Source organism: Solea solea, chromosome 19 (assembly GCF_958295425.1).
Source record: "Solea solea chromosome 19, fSolSol10.1, whole genome shotgun sequence".
In the NCBI taxonomy this organism is placed as follows: domain Eukaryota; kingdom Metazoa; phylum Chordata; class Actinopteri; order Pleuronectiformes; family Soleidae; genus Solea; species Solea solea.
In genome coordinates this window covers 5,993,898-6,012,769 of record NC_081152.1, presented here as the reverse complement: position 1 = coordinate 6,012,769, position 18,872 = coordinate 5,993,898, and the positions used below count along the sequence as shown (strand labels likewise).

Below are 18,872 nucleotides of genomic sequence, written 5' to 3'. Positions count from 1 at the left end.
AAAGGAAAGGTGTTGGATATATAATTCACAAAAAGAACATGATGGTGGTGCCAAGTGAACTTTGAACTGTGACATATTTCCAATTTCACAAGATTTGGAGTACTTTTTGCTCAGGTGTGTTTCTATAGTTGGTGAAAATTGAAACAATTCTTTTTCATTAGATTGCCTATAGGCTGTGCTGAGAAAAAAGGATATACATCACTCTATACTGCACATTCTTAACACGTCTGTATGTACATTTTAACATAGAAATAGAAAAAAGCTGCCTAAATGCTACCTGTCCTCAGGGTTAAACCAATAATAACATCGATAATAGTAATTTAAACTGAAATGTTGAATTTAATACATTTAATAAATGTAATTTAGAGTTTAAAAGTAAGTAAGTTTATGGCCACAAGATATCGATGGGGGGGGGGGGCCACAAGCCTTGAGTTTGAGACCTCTCTATTAAGAGATACTGTTTATATATTCTGGGATATGTTATATGTGGCCATATTCCAAGGGAGAAATTATTCAATTTTGGCCATAATCCAGAACTGACCATGTGGGAAACTGAGCGTCCTTGGCAGAGGTTTGTGCTCTCTGAGTGCTTTCTGTAGTCAAACATTACTTTGAGACTCCATAAACCACAAGTGTCCATAAAGTGTCCTCTTACAGAAAGGATATTAAGACTTCCCACAAAAACTAAAGGTAATGATTATAATAATCATAAGGGTTGAAACAGCCTACACCAGTAACATTTATTTATCATTTTCATCACGAGGAAAAGATAGGAAGACTTTGGGGGTGACGGTTATGACTTATTTCTGTCTGTATGTTTTTAATGTATGTCATTCCTATACATCATTTATTATTTTATTTATTCTGTATCATTATTGATCTATTATTATGAATACCTAATAGTAAGATTACATGATGGAATATTGTGATATGATGATCATCCTTACTGAACAGTTTTTTCCTCCTCTGAAAAAAAAGCCCCCTCCTGACCTGACGAGACACTCATTGGCTGCCTTTCATGTGTGTGAAATGAGGAGTTGGTCCCTTTAAGTCATAGATATCATAATAACTGGTAGACCAGTTTCTTTTGTTGTTGATTTATTCAGCATCATTTTCAGAAGTGTGCAGAAACCATGTCGTCTCCAAGGAAGATGTATAACGACTTCCTCCGCCAGTTTTAACACTTAGGAATGTGTGTGTGAATCACGACGATTGTACCTTTTATAGATGCGGATACATTCCTAGGGCTTGAAGAGAAGTAATATTTATTTATTACATTTTGCACACACTCCGCTGAAAGAAAAAGGCTTTTGCAGATGCCCTTCATCACGTTTAACACTTCATATGGTGTGTGAAATGACAAGATGACACCTTTTGGAATAAAAAAAATGAAATCAAAAAAACATGATGCAACTCTGTGTTTGTGCAAAAGTGATACAAAAAAACCTCCATAACAGTAGGAAACAAAGAAAACAACAACAACAACAGCAGCATCATTAAAAACAGACTCCTGTCATGTGCATTTGTAAACCATGTTGTCTGCTGCCTTTATTGTGCTCTCTAACAAAGCATCCGCCCACTCGTGAATTCTGGACCAATGACGTCCACGCCTGCACAGCTTGTCTGCCTATCAACCCGTGCTCCGCCCACCGCATGACGTAAGAGCCAGTCTGAAAGTGCAATGGCGATATTGGACAATAACAGCCGTCGCTTTTGGGGACCACATCTATATTATGTGGCTAAGGTTGAAGGAAACACGTCCAGTCGGCTGCAGGAGCGCGTGTAACAGCGGCACAGTGCACGAGCGTCCGGCTGCCACGGGGAGAAGAGATTCCACAGCCTCTGCACGCGATGACAGTTTAGACTAAAAACGCTGGTAAGTGCAAACTCCGCTGGTTGCAGCAGCATTTGCTTTGCTTTTCCACTTAATGGTCTCTTGCAGGCTGCGAGCCTCGGATTTCAAAGGGGCGTGGCCGCGTGCTGGCTGGCTGGCTGGGTACCACTTCTGAGCAGAGGATGCTGATAGCTTAGCAACAAGGAGGGAGAGATGGAAGCGGAGGAGAGACAATGGCTGTGCGATTTGTCAGCATCGTTACTGGGTAGGCTTGCTGAGCCTGTGTTGTTCGGCTATAAAGAGAGGCAGCTGGTGATCATCATCATCATCATCATCATCACCAACGCCGCCGTCGTCATCCTCCTCCTCTTCCTCCTCCTCCTCCTCCTCCTCATCATCACTTAGTGCCAAGTCAACTACGGGGAGCCATGAAAGCAGAGTGCAAATGTAAACAAAGGGTGTGGGCCTTCCAGCTGGCTGTGCTGCTCTGTGAACAGCCACACAGAGGAACTGTTGAGGGACTGAGTGCTGCTGAGGATCAGAGGAGGAGAAGATGTCACACTCGGGATGCAGACACACTTCGCGGCTCACTGGGTCTTTAAAATGTTTCCACTAAAGGATCGCCCTCGACCGCTTCATCAAATAATCACCATTGGCTTATTGTTATTATTTATTCCCTAAGCCCATTTCCAGAAAAGTTGGCTCACTTGCTAAAGAATGTAGCTGAAATCTTAAATCACTTTAATGAACCTTTATTTAACGGTAAAAAAGTGTTTTCACTGGCAGACCTGACAAATATATTCCAACACTTCATCCTCCACGTGAGGTCACTGGAGCCGATCCCAGCTGACACAGGGTGAAAGGCAGGTCACACTCTGACACACACAGACACAAACAATCATTCACTCTCACATTCACACCGACAGGCCATTTAGAGTGGTCAGTTAACCTCTGCATGCCCATAGCTGAGTAGAAAGAGAACTTGGCTTGTGAATGAAGAGTTGCCTCTTTCAGTCCGTGCCAGGTCATGGGCTGTGTACCCCTGAGCAAGATACCCAATCCCTATTGCTCTGTGTTAATTGGACACTCGAAATTGACCCCAACTGGTCCAAAGCCTGGATAAATGGGAGGGTTGGGACAGTGTCAGGAAGGGCATCCGGCATAAAAACATATCTGCCAAATAAAATATGCGAATTCAGAAGCTGAAAGACATTTTGTTTTTACTTCTGCATGTTTTTGGACTGCAGAAAGGCCCTTGTTGTTCTGACCGGGTGGTGCAGCTGGGTCACTAACCACTACCCCGCTGTGAGGACTTAAAAAGAGCGTCTACCAAAGGCTCAGGGTTATGTCTCACCACTTTGTGCCAAACTTCATCTGAGAAACTGTGAGTCAGTTCATTAACAATGTTTCTCACTGCAGAGTGTTTAGGTCTTTCACACTTATAGAGTGTATATCATAAAAGGACTCAGGGAGTCAAGGTGAAACTTAACAGCCAAGAGTGGAAACGAGGGTTTGAATAAAGTTTGTCAGCAAAGAAAGAACACATTTTGTTGTCCTTAAAGGTTGAAGTAAATTCAAAATCAAGATTTTAGCCTTCACAAACTCTCATTTTCAACGACACCGTTAAAATGCTCTGTTGATCCACTTGCATGTTTACCAGTTCAAGCCTCAACGTCACTGCGTCTGTGTCCTCTGTGACTGCGAGCTAAACAAAGCGTTTGGACTGTTTGGGTGGATGCTTTGACCTCTGGGTTTTGAAGCGTGGAATGGATTTTTTTTCACAGATTTGACACATTTTCACAGACCAAATGACCTCAGCAAGAAAAACACTCACGGTGAACCAACCTCTGCCAAGACCACTCAGACCTTTTCTGGTAACGCTGCTCACAGACAAACATGGCCAAAAAACATAACCTCCAAACAATGATGGGCTATCGATGATGAGAGAAAGTGTAAAGTAAATAAAGTCAGATCATCACAGACCCTGACAAAGAAAGCTCATAAACACGGTTGAGTAGACTGCTACATCATAGGCTGGGTGTGTAGAGTTTGAGCAGAGTGAGAGGCTAACAGGTTTACTCTGCTCTGTTTCTGTCTACATCCTGTGATCAATGGCATATTAGCGTCTCTGAAATAGAATATCTGCTGTGTCAGACTCTGCTCGCTCCGTACTCGCGGCACACTGTAGCCTTGAACTGTTTTAGTTTATAGTGTTGTTGTTGTTCACAGCATAAGCTCCCACTTAACCTTCGTCACCCTTACTTAACATGTTCTTATTATTTATACTAAGTACGGTAGAGTGCAGCTCTTCTTTTACTTACACTTGATGCATGAAGAACATTGTCTTTGAAAGTTTTGAATACTGCTGCCACTTAAGTGAGTATTCTGAACACTTCTGCCACCACTGTCAACTCTTTATAAAAGCACCTTTATTAGACATTGTGTGATTTGCATACAGACGGGTGACAAATGAAAGGAAAGGAATGTGCACAGGTGCATGGCACAGTCAAGCAATTAACCTCCAATCTTACTCCCTCTAAAGTATGTATAAATAAAAGCAGAGCAAGCCCATTTGATTCTGAAAAGATGCGAGTGACTTTGACAGAGGGTGTACGGTTACGGCACAGATGGCGGCAGCTTCGCTCACAAAGACGCTCAAATGGCCGGTGTTTCATTTGGTACAGTGAGTGGCTCGGCATGAGGCTCGATGGAAAACACTCGAGTTAATAAGGTTTGCGGTCGACAGCACAAGTTTGATGACCGTGATGCATTAGCGTTAAGGGGGGGAAAAAGGGAAGAGCGACTTACTCTTCTGCAGGAGACGGAGGCTGTTGGGGCAGGACACGGTCGGAGTTTTTACTTTGCCAACATTTTGTCATTGGAGAAGTAAGAGTCGCTGCAAATCAATACACCGTTGCTCTCGGTGATAAAAACACTTCCTTCCTGATGGGAAACATCCACAGGACACAAAGGGGTCAATGGATGGTTTAGAATCGCAAGAGGCGCAATATATTTGGAAGCCAAAATATGATTTTAGACAAATGATTGTCTTGATCTGTACACATCCTATTCTACAGACTCAAGAGGACGGTGTTGTTTCTCACAGATGTGCACAAATATCACAATATCACTCATTTTCAATATGTTTTTTCGAATGAAAATGAGAATAATGATGTAAAAATTGCCATTCCCTCTGATATTGCTAATCATATCGCAATCACAATAAGATATTTATTCCAAATCGTTCAGTCCTAATGTATATGATATTCTGTATATTACATCTAATGTCTTATGGTGCAGGAAACGTTTGCATGCGTCTGTGTTCAGGCCTCAGTTTTTCCCTTAAGCCAGAGTTAAGATGCCCTTTTGTCTGCTTGGTGATGTCATGTTAGTCTGTCTGGGAAAGTAATCAAATATAATATGGCATAACTTAATATAATACAATATAGAAGTGCCTGTCCTGGAAATATTGAACCATACCAGGGAAACTTCATTTAGTAATTTGTAATTTTTCATTTTCATCGAAATGAGTGTGTTTCTTGCTCGTGTTTTGATGTTTTATTTCTTCTCCAGGTGTGACGTGTGAATAGACACCATGGCCACACAGGAGCCGTCCCCGCCTTCGTCCATGGAGAGCAACAAACCCGGCTTTCCCAAGAAGATCCTGGGCAATAAGCTGGAGGACAAGCACCTGTGCAACTGCTGCCACAACATACTCCGACGACCATTTCAGGCCCAGTGTGGACACCGCTTCTGCTCCTACTGCTTCAACAGGACAGTGAGGTGGGCAGTTATGGGAGCGCAGCTTTCAGAGATGACTTACTTAAGCACGGCACTGTGTCCTCCCACCGTTTGGTATCTGATGTGTGTATTTAAGCACATGTTGTTATGTTTCTTCCAGTAATGGACCCCAGAAATGCAACGCTTGCATTAAAGAAGAGATTTTTGAGGACCCTACATCGATTCTGAAACAAGGATGTGTGAGTATCAAAGTGCAGTTACTGTGTCAAGAAAAAGCAGTTGTATACAAAGTATGATTATATATATTTGTACATATGTGTGTATTCTTCTGACACACCAATAAATCTCTTAGCTCTCGTCGAACAAAAGGTTACAAGAAGTTCTCCGAAGCCACAGGAAGAGAAACTGCAGACTAAAAATAGAGTTTGCTGCTTGTGTTGTTGTTGTTTCCACCACATCTGTTCTTGCCTCATCTGTTCACCTTCGTCTACACTGATTTTCTTACAAACAATGGGCATAGTGCATGGAAATTGTTACGTTGTGTTGACAGAGAATGAACTCGCCTCGGCCTCTGCTGTTCGAGGACTTGTTTAGTAATCTGGCTCTTCCTTCATGTCAGACAAATGTTAAACTTCTGAGGGAGGCTCCGCTGATAAGGAAAAGAAAAATAAACCAATGCACGTCCAGTATATACATTACCCTGTATCCTAAATGTACACATTTCCCTCAGCTTAAACAATCAAACAGGGAGGCTCTGTGAACACACACTGGCACAGTGTGACGCCGAATCCTCTGTTTTTTCAGGCTTTTCCTGACAACGCCGTTCGAAGGGAAGTTGAGAACCTAACAGCTGTTTGTATCAACGAGAGTTGCACGTGGACAGGCAGCGTCAAAGAGTACGAGGTGAGGGTGAACTGTGACCCGACTTCGACCCACTTGTTGACCGTACACAGGCGCTCACGCTCAGCTCTGCTCCCCCACAGATGAGCCACGAGGGGAACTGCGAGTTCATGATCATCCCCTGCCCCTCCTGTAAGGAATGCATCCGCTTCAACGAGCAGGAGCGCCATAACGAGCGAGAGTGCCCGGAGAGAACGCTCAACTGCAAGTACTGCAAGGAGCCATTTCACTTCAAAAATATCAAGGTTAGAAATGATTTATTTAGACTTAAGATGCTCGTCATGCCCGGACACAATGCAGCAGCTCCGTGTACTGTCCTTGTTTTTCAGGCACATGATGAAATCTGTCCCAAGTACCCGATGATCTGTGAAGGCTGCGCCAAGAAGAAAATACCCAGAGAAAAGGTGATTCTTCTCTGTCAGCAATGTTTGGAAAAGATGGAAACACGTCTATACGGGACTGAAAGGCCTAATATAATGGTTTATTTTAATTAATCAACTCTTTCTGCTGTGCCAGATACAATTCTCGATTTAATTCTTGATTTCATTTCATTCTATTTTCACACTTGCACAACGTTAGAAAATAAAGCATGTTTCATGATGAGTCATAGACTTATGTAACGGACCTCCACACACAATCCTACACCAATAAACACCCAGATATACACAAAAAAGAAAGACGCACAATGAAGAGTTCACTCCAGCACAACACAATCATCGTTAAAAAAAAACAGGAACTAAATATAAAGGCAGTAGTTGGAATATGGATTTACAGTTTACATTTACACATTTGTGTGAAACAAACATATTTACAGAGAAATAGATGTATGTAATATAAGCTCATTGATGTACAGAGGTTACTGTAGTAGTACTATTATTGTTATGTGTTATTATGTGTGTATAGTTGTTGCTTATGTGTTACAAAGTCTCGTTGTTTTTTGTCTTCTCTAGTACGTGGACCACATTAAGTTCTGCAGCAAGTTCAGAACCCCGTGTCGATTCCATGTGGTGGGATGTGATATGTCTGTAAGTAATGAAATTAATCGTATTTCATCTAAAATATTGAGTGTTTGAAATATTATTCATTTGAAACATTCAGTATTACTTTTACATAAAGATAACTTTTGTTATTTTGTGTCGATACTGTAGAGGAGGAAGGTCAAGGTCCAAAGAAAGAGTTACAATATGAAGTGATGAACTATTCAACTTCATTCAACTGTCAACTGTCCATATTGAAATAGTTATTTTACATAATAACCAAATATCTCACTTATCTTCCGAGACAGACTTGTACTGAATATACAGATAGATAAATCATGCACAGTGAATTCTTACACCATGGGCATGAGTATGCAATTAAAAAAAGAAATTATGACAATTGTGGCTGCTTTTACAGGACAGTTTCAAACGTAACCCTGCAGTAAGCACCATAATGTGCAGGTGCTACTTTCAGTTCAGAGTGAACACGCTCTGTGTATGTGAGACCGGAGAGCAGAAATAATGAGAGTTTTTGCAGTAGAGGCTTCTTTTCATTAAGTCAAGTCAGGTTTATTTATACAGCACACAGCATATGACAAACACAGGTCATAGACAGAGGTAGACCGATTAACTGGGGCTGCTATTTGCCATTTTTTAATAATGAGCGTTGGTCTTTATTGTTCTTAGTTTTTGTTTTTGTTTTTGATGACCTGTTTCATGTAGTTAATATTGTTTACTTTTAAACATTATACATTGTTTTTCTATTGAAAATGTAAAATTTACAGCAGTGAAGACAAAAAAATGTAGATTAGAGAGACAAACCATTAGTGTTGTTCATTAACTGGTAACTGAAGTAAGGCAATTTTTGTAATATTTGTCATCATTAAAAGTAATATTTTATCAGATGGAGGAAAAAAAGGAAAATCAGCTAAATATATGGGCCAAATTATTGTCAGTTATTGGCTATCAGCATCCTTGATTCCTAAAAATCGGCCATAGAAAAACCCATATTGGTTGATCCCATAGAATAGGATCATCTTGCATGTCCTCATGTAACTCATGCATATACACAATATCAGGGCCAAACTTTGCTTTGTATAAGACTAACTTTACAAATGCCTGCATGAAACGTTTCTACACAAAGACTTTGACCTCCAGTGTATTCCCTCCCTTTATAAAGGTGGAGAAGGAAAAGATTCATGACCATGAACGCGCCTTTGCTTACGAGCACCTCAACCTGCTGCTGCATTACATCATGGGCATGAAAGTGAGCATGGAGGGCCTGCAGCCCCAGGGACTGGAAGTCGCCGGACACAAACTAGTAGAACTTCAGCAGTCCCTCAGGGAGCTCGAGGCCAGAGTCTCCCAGCTCAGCACCACCTCCTCTGGGCCTCCCGTGCAGGGAGCTGCCGCCGCCGCCTCCTCCTCATCCTCCAGCAGTGGCCCCCCTGGTCCACCCATTTCAGCTCCTCTCCCTCCACCTCCCACACTAGCTCCCACTCTCTCTGTGTCTACCTCTTTCACACCTTTGCCCAGCTCAGTGGGTGCAGCGTTGGAGCTCCAGCTCCACAGTGAAAAGACCAAGGTGATCGAGCTGGGACGCAGGTGCACGGAGCTGGAGGTCAAATCTGGCACGTTTGAAAACGTGGTTTGCGTCCTGAACAGAGAGGTGGAGAGGTTTGCCACCACCATGGAGGCCAGCAACCGTCAGCATAAACTGGACCAGGATAAGATCGAGGCTCTGAGTAATAAGGTGGGACTGGAAATAGATGACTATCATAGTTATTGGAGATGTAACACTTTCATATCTGAACACACAGTTACACACAGATTCTTTTCTGAAGACATTCTTCGAAACTTATTTCCATACATCCTCTTTTTCTCATGATTCTAAATGTATTAAACCACAATTTATGTTACGTTTGTATGTTCCAATTATATGTGGTATATATTGAATAGGATTGCGTGAAGACCTTGATAAAGTAGAGTGTGTGAAATCCCCCTCCAGGTGCGACAGCTGGAGAGGACAGTGGGGCTGAAAGACCTGACAGTAGCCGAGATGGAGGGTCGACTACGGGAAATGTCTGCCACTACCTTCGATGGCGTCTTTGTGTGGAGGATCTCTGATTTTGCCAAAAAGAGACAGGACGCCATCGCTGGTCGAGCCCCTGCCATGTTCTCACCAGGTAACATCGCAAATGAATGCAGATGATCCACATACATCCACTGTGGGTTAAAAGATGACGGCAAGTGTGGTCAGACCCCCCCTGACCTGATTAAACTGAATAATGATCAGGGTCAGACCCTGTTTCTCAAAACCAAGTCAACCTGTTGCAATCACTTTTAATTAATCAGCCAATCGATAGCAGAATTCTCACGATTAAATTTCCCCTTCACCCTTTCAGCCTTCTACACCAACAAGTATGGCTATAAGATGTGTCTGCGGATCTATCTGAATGGAGATGGGACGGGGCGTGGCAGCCACCTGTCCTTGTTTTTTGTGGTGATGAGAGGTCAGAGTGACGCCCTGCTCAAATGGCCCTTCAACCAGAAGGTAAAAGATATCAAGGGAACATAAAATAATGTATTTTAGCTCTTTTTCAGGCACCAAACAGCCACATTTATATTCGTGTTTGAGGTTAAGTTCCACAGCAAACAAGAAAACTGCTGGAAAAAATTTTTGGCCTAAGAAAGTATGTATATTAAAGCTGCAGTGCCTGATTTTTCTTTATTGTTTAGTCGTTGTGAACAGAAACGATGTATTTTTATGCTGCGTCCTTCAATTGAAAAGGGCTCTAACAAGAAATACTATCAGACCTGACTGAGTGAGCGTTTACGTGTATACAGCAGCAGAGCAGGGGGCAGGAAGCATTTATCCCCATGAAATTTGTATTTTCATGGGTGGTTCTTTCAGTCTTACTACAACCTGTTGGTAGCCATCTCACTCTATTAGCTCGATGTTGCTTTTGCACCCATCTGTCTTGGCATAAAATGACAAATTTCCTGTGTGCAGCGTGTGAATGTTGCTGGGTGACACAGTATTCAAACACCGCTATCATCTGAAGGTGATAGGCTTAATCAGCATCGTGTGAAAGTCATTTGACAGTGGTTTGCATCTAACAGACATTAGTTTGTGTTTAAAAGTTACATACTGCAACTTTAAGGAGGGGAATTAGATCATCATATATAAATCATGCATAATCAAGTTTCTTTCTTAGATAAAAAACAAATAAAGTAGCAGCAATACATCAACAATGCATAAATTACTAAAATGTACTTATTCAGTGAACCAGTATAGTTTTAGGAACTGTTTATGAAATGTTTTGTTTGTTTATGAGTTGTTTGTCACCTGAACCAAGTCATTTTATCTCAGATTATGGACCGGATGTACTTGTTTTTCCGAGAAATCTTGCATGTTGACCCTTAAAATGTCACTATACACTGTCACTGTTAAATATGCCCAACAGTAAGTAACACCAAAAGTATGCACAGAAAACATTGTCTTTCTACCCTTTCCCTGTTTCCAGGTGACTCTGATGCTGCTGGACCAGAGCAACAGGGAGCACATCATTGACGCCTTCCGACCTGACGTCACGTCGTCCTCCTTCCAGAGACCAGTGAGCGAGATGAACATCGCCAGCGGCTGTCCACTCTTCTGCCCGCTCTCCAAACTCGATGGCAAGAATTCCTACATCCGCGACGACACCATCTTCATCAAGGCAATTGTGGACCTCACCGGCCTCTAGGTGACTTCACAGGGTGGGACAGTTTGGCAACCAGGCAGCTCTTTGACCATTACGGCTTCACGTTAGCTCAATTGTGGTTCCTTTTAGGGCTCAGGCATCTTACTGTCCTCCTGCGGCGATAGGGAGACAAACATGCTTGCAACTGTACGCTGGTTGAGGCTGCAGTTAGCTCAGGCCAGGCGGCGCTGGCATCGTCATACCCGGTGGTCTCGATGCGTGAACCACCGTCATTGCTGTACATTTTGGGTGCAAAATGTTTTTGTTTTCTTTTGACATCCGAGCACCACTCCACCAGGTGATGAAAGTGTCCCATTCTGCACAAGGTAAAGGACACAGACGTAAGCACCAGTGCAGCGAGGTCAGCGCAGTGTTGAGTGGAAGCAGGTGTGCGTGATAAGATGGAGTGAAAAGAGTCTTTTTTTATCTCCTACTTCTGAATAAGTGGGACGTCACTGAACATGTGTTGGGGCCGGATTGTAGATTACAGGTAGTGTAAGTGGTGATTCTGATGTCGCTGTAGAAAGCTGGCAGTAGACTTGCTATAGAGTTTAGAGTGTGGCTTGATGCAGTTTTAGCTTTTTTATCTTGCAGACTGTGGATATTGTGAGCTTCTCAGTGTGGAGTGTGGAGTGAATTTGCATAGACAAACGTGGAGTTATGTTATGAATAAGATTACGGGCATTTATTTTTGCCTCTTTTCACACAAAGTGCATGCTGCTGGCCTTTTTAAGTATAAAATTGCTCCTTAATATGATTGAGCTTCATGAGGGTTCCTCGTTTGTTGTTAAACTTGTTAGTGAATTAGCCATCCGTGATGGTGGACATTGCCTGCATGTTTTTTGGAAACAGGCTATTTACATGTAAAGTTAGTGTTGCGTACGTGTTCCGAATAGGGGTTGGTGGTTCTGATCAGTGGTTTGGTACATCTGTGGAAGATACAGTGAAGTTACCAAGGAGTCAGGGCAGCTTGCCAGACAAACCTGAGGCATAAAACTTATGTGTTTTTGTCTCCGACAAACAAACATCGCTGGAGTTTTCCCCAGGATGTGCTCACTAAGCTCACATCTCAACGCATAGTGCCGTGCCCCGCCACAGACTGAGGTTAACACAGATTCCACGAAATGACGGAATTGTCCGTTCCTTGTTTTCTGTTCCTTACGGTATACAGTGCGTGTGTGTTTCTGCTGCTCTGAGATAGAATACTGATGTTGAATCTAATATATATGTATATGTTGGTGCAAATATACATGAGGTAGATGTATGTGTGGAGGGTGACAGGCTGAAAACAAGAAGTTGTAATGCACTGAGGTAGGTGACGGGCCATTGTTTACTTTATTTCCCGCATATTGATATTCAAATACAGCCCCAGACCAATCTTTCAAAGTGTTTTATTGTATTCGTTCGCATATTTCTAGTAAGACACAAGCCAAACACAAAATTCAAAGAATACAGAGATGTTGCTGTAATTTTTCAATGTGTCCACCAGGGACTGCTGTTCTACCTACTTAGCATGCATGCTGAGGTTTTAAGGTTCACGCTGGCCTGTTTGAAAACCAGTCTCGACCTGTATTGAAACCTCTCTGTGCATGGGAGGCTTCAATTCACATCCACTATGGAGTTTCACGCCGGGTTTACTCTGTGAGCCACGTGTGAGAGCGTTTATTTGTATTTGTTTGGATGACAAGACGTAATCATAGAATAGTTATTATGTTATACCTGGCACTGTGTCTGTTCAACAGAGGCATCTGCCTATATTCATAGCAATTTATAAATATGTATCTTTCATATCATACTGTTGAAATAATCTATATATCAAAGTTAATATACACAAGATGTTATAATAAACATAGTATTGCTGAATACCTTATTAATTCTATATCTATATACAGAGTTTTCTTTCTTTTTTTGTCAAGATGGTTTGAACAGGCCAGGACAACCCCTTTGTGCAGTAAGGACTTAGGATTCCTTCTAGAGTGCAATATATGATTATGTCTTAGATTGTAAGGACATCTTGGCTTTAAGGGTTTTTAGAGAGGTCATACTCAACAGCTTATTGGTTGCTACGTGTTTACATTAGTCATTATGGCGCTGAAGACCTGCAACCAATGTCAAACTGTCCAAGGAAAATATGGTGCTTTCCTTGCCATTAAGCATACATTACTCGATGTCACTGACATGGGAATCTGTAGTCAGTAGCTCTCCATGAATATGGCGGCTCAGTGAGCCGAAGACCATTTTAATGTTGAGGAATTATTGCTCTATACGGCGAGGTGATTTCTATCTCTAACTCAAAATACCTTTCAGTAAAGACTGAGCATGTAATAGGGAAGATTACATGAACTTTTTAAACCGTGGGTGTTCTTGTAATGTGCCAAAATCAGATACTATTACCTCCATATACTACTAACTGTTGTATTTCGAGTTGTATTTTGTGTTCTATGCCTAATATATGGTGCCAAATATACAATATTTATATTTAATTTGTATGTATGTGTGGCCGTGGATGTGTGTGTGTTTGTGGGGGGGGGGGAGTGCACGCATGTGTGCCATCTAACTATGATGCATGGGGTCACTACTTCATTAAGCACCAGAGAGTATAATCAGTACTGTCCCATGAAATTCTCCTAACATGACAAACCCTCCTGAGGTTTCTGAATGTAAGCTTTATTTTTTATTTATTTGTTTACTACAAAAACCCAACAGCAGTTGCGTAATGTGATGATGCAGTTGACTTGAGTCAGCTTTATTTGTGCACTTTGTATCGGTCGTCTGTCCAAACAGGGTATTTTGTTGAGTGATTAATGTACCTTGAAATCATATATATATATATATATATATATATAAATATATGTATATGTATGTATATGTATATATGTACTGTATATATATACACATACACATATACATATATATGTATATTCTGATGTGATCATTGATGTATTATGCTAAAAGGACATGCAGTATGTAATAAAGTTTGATGGTTTCAGCTTGACGGTTTGTTTAATTTAGATTATAATTAAAATGAGCAGTTTTTCAGAGCGTAAAGAAGTCCTGAGGTGCAAATGTATTTTTAAACTGCGTTTGATAAAATACTGACACATTCTACTTGCTTGGGCCACAAAGCATAAATTAAATTTCCTTAAGTAAAATTAAATGAAAGACGTGGTGAATATAACAAGGCGTTGCACTGCTCCTGGGACACTGCTTTCTTTGTGTTGCTGTACCCTGATATCGTCAGTAACATATGTGCAATATTGAAAAACAGTTTTTATTAAGGGAAATCTTTATGGCTGTAACTGAAACTAACAAATGACTGTGTTTTGAACATTTTGACAGAAATACAAAGTTTACTGAGTTAATGTATTGTTATTTCCTAGCTTTGCTCAATAGGGGGCAGTATATATCTGTCAAAGCAAGGCCAACTACCGTTGGACCCAAAATAAAAACCAACACTGAGGCAGGAAGTCATTGACACTTTATGGACAGTTAAATTTAAACTCTCTCTTTATTTTTAGACAACTCAAACACAACCCTTTCTGTCATGAGAATGGAGTGCTGTGGCATCTAATTAAAAAATAAATAAAGTCGACACAAAGCAGTTTGACCCACCAGACAGTTCTGAGCATTGTACCGTTCTGGGAGCTGCCTGTATGGATGCAACTATAGAATATAATATTAATGTGTTTCCTTCAGCTTTTTTTAAATGCACAAAGACAGTGGTTCAGTGGTTCATACAGTGGACATGTTGAGCAAAACGTGAACAATAAGAGCACTATTCTCTGCCATGAAAATGCCATGTTAGCTTCACTGTGCTGTTGAAGGGCTGCATTGATTGGGATGGCTAGTTTACTTTTACAAAATATGGTCAGCAAATAGATGGGCAAGGTGTGGGGTACATGCATCCAAAAACCTGAAGAAACATTAATTACCAAAGCCATGTTTGGATCTCACAGATCTTCATAACAAAGCATGAGGAGGTTCTTCTTCTTATTATTATTCCAGCCCTCAAGTAAATAATGAGGACAATAGGGATTTTTTTCATTATCCCTTTCTGTAAACACTGACAAAAAGTATCTATTCCTAACATTTTGTTAAACATTTAGTAAAGAAAATGTTATAAATAAATAAATCCGACATTAAACAAACAAATGTGAGCAATGTGCAAAATACGCAAAATTGGCTGGATTAAGTTTTCCTCAACAAGCACATGAACAGAAGTAATACATTTTATTCAAGCGCTATTTTAAGGTACTTTTGCTTCAATTTTCATTGTACTTTTTCTTGTAGAACACTGCATTACAGCAACTCTTCATGGGAAATATGCAATGTCATGCTTCCTGAGGACAGTTGATGTGGTGCTACACTCACCATAGCTGCACATGCTGCAACTAAATCGAGCGCACCTTTCCTCAATGACGCAGTCTAATTAAACACCTGGAGGAGCTGGACGTGACACCTGCAGATACTACAGTGGGATGTGAATGGAGACCGTTCATAGGGACCACTGTCAAACGCCACTTAAGATAAGTATTAGCTGCTTATGCTAACATGGCTATGATGTTTTGGCTATGGGAAGTTGTTTCAATGATTGAATGATTTCACCGCGAGTGGGAAGCTAGCAGCAGGTTTAGCTGTGGAACTTTTCCGTTCGAGGCGACGCCGAAGTAAAACACCTGACTTGTTCATGTTTATTTTACGTGGCAAAATTAATACAACTGTGCGATATAAGTAATATTCCCTAAATAACATGAAAAATTACTGTAACTTGTCGGGTGACATCGTTGTTTTCTGGGACGAACGTTGTGCTAATCTGTCGCGGTGTCTGAGCGGCATTTACGACAGTGTAATTTCACTCGGAAACTGTAGGGGCGCTTGAGTTTTGCCTTTTTTTGGTCACTTGACTGGGCCCATACTGACCATACTAGACACTGCAGTGACCCCCAGGTCATTTGATTTTGAGACTCCTGTTCTAAACGTTTTATGGACAGAAAACAAAAACCTGTGGCTTGAAATATTCTGTCACATGTAAGGTGAAGTCTTACGTAATTGCATCTGTTATACCTCAGACTGACTGTGCAATGCAATGCTACTTTAGCGATTATTCAATTTGTCAAAAATGACTTTGAAATTGTTATCAAAGATATTGACAGTGATTTAATGTACATGTAGACAAGTTCTCCTCTAATGTCTATTGTTTTGAGGACTGCTCAGCCCCCATATTTCTAAGATCTAAGTTTCTTTTCTAAGTCTCTCACTTGACCTTCAGTTAGAGAAGTATAGTTCATTTCTATCATTTCCATCTATCCACACGAAAAAGTATTTGTTTAATTTGAGCTTAGTCCAGTTATCCATAACTAATGCACGGGGTACTGCCACTCTTTATTATACTTTTGCATGAGACTGTAGAGGTATGTAGATGGAGAACAGATGAAACGGACGTCACCACGAACAAAACAAACGAGTGAAGTAGCTGTAATTTGTACATTAACCAGACTTTGAGAATGACAACAGAACATTGAAATACCTGCACACTTCACCACTCTCTTTAAGTCCAGTAGCATTCCTCAGTCCAAACAACCATAGTAATGAATGTGTTATTTGGTTTCATGGAACATACTTCAACTTTGTTTCCATGTGGTGTTACAGAATTTTTGAGCATGATTTAGAGTGTGCACAGGTTTTTTTTTTATTAAACTAAAGATTCAATTTATTCAAAGCAGTTTTTTATAATAGTCTTCCAATCTAATTAAATTAAAGCTGAATTTATTATTTTTTACTTAACTAATTGATCCTCCTGTTTTCAAATATGCACACTTGGCTGTTTACTACGATTAATGGATGTTGGTCAGGAAAAAAAACAGTGTTTTATCTGGGCCAGTTAGCTAACCCTAACTTCAGACATTTTTCATTAAAATTAAATATTTTAAATAAATTACATGTACATATTTATACTTTATAGTGACCACAGGCTATCCAAACAATAGCAGTTAGCAGTATGTGTAGTGTAGGCTGGCAATGCATCATATCGTTCTCATTATGCATGATCTGTAAGTTGTAATGCACATGTGTAAATGGTAAATAAGCATAGTAATTTTGAAATTGCACTTATTTTCTTAGGAAATGTCCAGTTCATAATGTGTTTCGTAAAACAAAGGGGGAAAAAGTTTTATATTCTCTCTCTCTCTCTCTCTCTATATATATATATATATATATATATATATATATATATATATATATATATATATATAAATAAATTAAAGGTTATTATGCTATTATTTTACTAGTTCGGCTCACTTGAGATCAAATATTTGGCCCCTGAACTAAAATGAGTTTGACACTCCTGGTCTAAGCACAAAAATAAATTCTGGTCTACAGTAGTTAAAATACAATTTGAAAATGCCTACATTTACTATTAATAATGTCTGTACTTATTGAATGTATTCAACTTGGTGGCACAACATCATCTTCAACATAAGGAAATCAAGATAACCTGGCCGACATGACAAGAGTGGGTGAAGTTGCTAAGTATGTATACTTAAATATCATGGCTCTAGTTGTAATTTTATGCATTTTTAACTGTGGTCGTTGTGGCTAGTTTGACTTAAATGGTTCAGCATTCTAGTGTTCCTCATGCTCATTATAAATGGTTGAGATTTATTTCTTCATGTATTTTCCTATGCTTGTTTTTCACTCATCATCTTCCCAGTGATTCAGGTCAGCAGTGCGGGGAGCAGCAGTTAATCTACTCACAGTCAAATGTCACATATAGTAGCAACAGCTGATGTTTGATGAGCTCACCATTTTAAAGACTGTGTGTAATTCAACTTCAACAGGAACTGAAGCTGGAACACTCATTCCCCACTTATGCAGTTGTTTAAAAGTTAGTGGCTGGAGAGTGCTGCAGTCAGTGAATTTAAAATGTCACAGTTTGCAGTAAGTTACAGTCAGGTTCATTCTGTGGGGGATATGTTTGGTGCAAGTGACTTAGCAGAGATGGCTCTGCAAGTTCTCTTTGCTGTGCCAGTGACACTGGCTGAGGAATGGCAATGGGAGGGACTCAGGCAGCTAATTTTTCCACCACTTTAGTCCTCACCTACATTAAATACCCCAAGACATCTTGTAGAGTTAGTCTTGGTAGTCAGATTGTAAGGAGGTTTAGCTACTTTGATGAATAAACATCACACAATTATAATGGTGTTTTCTATCTAATTGTCTATCCTCCTGTTGTTCACTTACTTTTCACGTGCATGTAAAAGGATTCGTTTTGTGTTTTAAAATGTAAAAAATCTACAAAATCTTTTTTGACCAATCATATAATCGATTGGATTAATAGATACTGATGATAATCAGTAGTTGAGCATTCATTTGTTGCTTCAGGATTAATGATAATATGACTGATTTCTTTATTGTGTCACTCTGTAGCTGTAAAACTTGCACTTAATTCTTTCTATTTCTTGTGACGGTATCAGGGTCAAACCATTCAAACAACTGCCATACGCAATGTGGCAGTCACCTTAAATACTTAATAATGATGGTTTATATTATACCTGCTGAACATCAAGACATGTTGGTGTTGTTATAGTGGGCTTGTTAGCATGCATCATTGTGTCTAGACAGAGCTGTTAGAAAGGGAGCCCATTTCTGTTAATAGTATTCTGTGTGTAATCTAAACAT

The 18,872-nt window shown here is 40.3% G+C and overlaps 1 protein-coding gene across 2 annotated transcripts; it reads left to right on the top strand.

Moving 5' to 3' along the window:
• Positions 1–1,657: 1,657 nt before the first annotated feature.
• On the top strand, positions 1,658–14,073 carry LOC131446360 (TNF receptor-associated factor 2-like). 2 transcript variants are annotated; one of them, XM_058617533.1, is made up of 11 exons: positions 1,658–1,876; positions 5,408–5,617; positions 5,736–5,814; positions 6,380–6,478; positions 6,559–6,720; positions 6,805–6,879; positions 7,426–7,500; positions 8,633–9,205; positions 9,461–9,638; positions 9,858–10,006; positions 10,980–14,073. In XM_058617533.1, the coding sequence occupies exons 2-11, from the start codon at positions 5,430–5,432 to the stop codon at positions 11,196–11,198; spliced, it is 1,797 nt and encodes a 598-aa protein (XP_058473516.1). In that variant the 5' UTR covers positions 1,658–1,876; positions 5,408–5,429; the 3' UTR covers positions 11,199–14,073. The 2 variants fall into 2 exon arrangements, with proteins under 2 accessions (XP_058473516.1, XP_058473517.1); XM_058617534.1 differs by lacking the exon at positions 1,658–1,876 and adding an exon at positions 1,912–2,099.
• Positions 14,074–18,872: the final 4,799 nt, after the last annotated feature.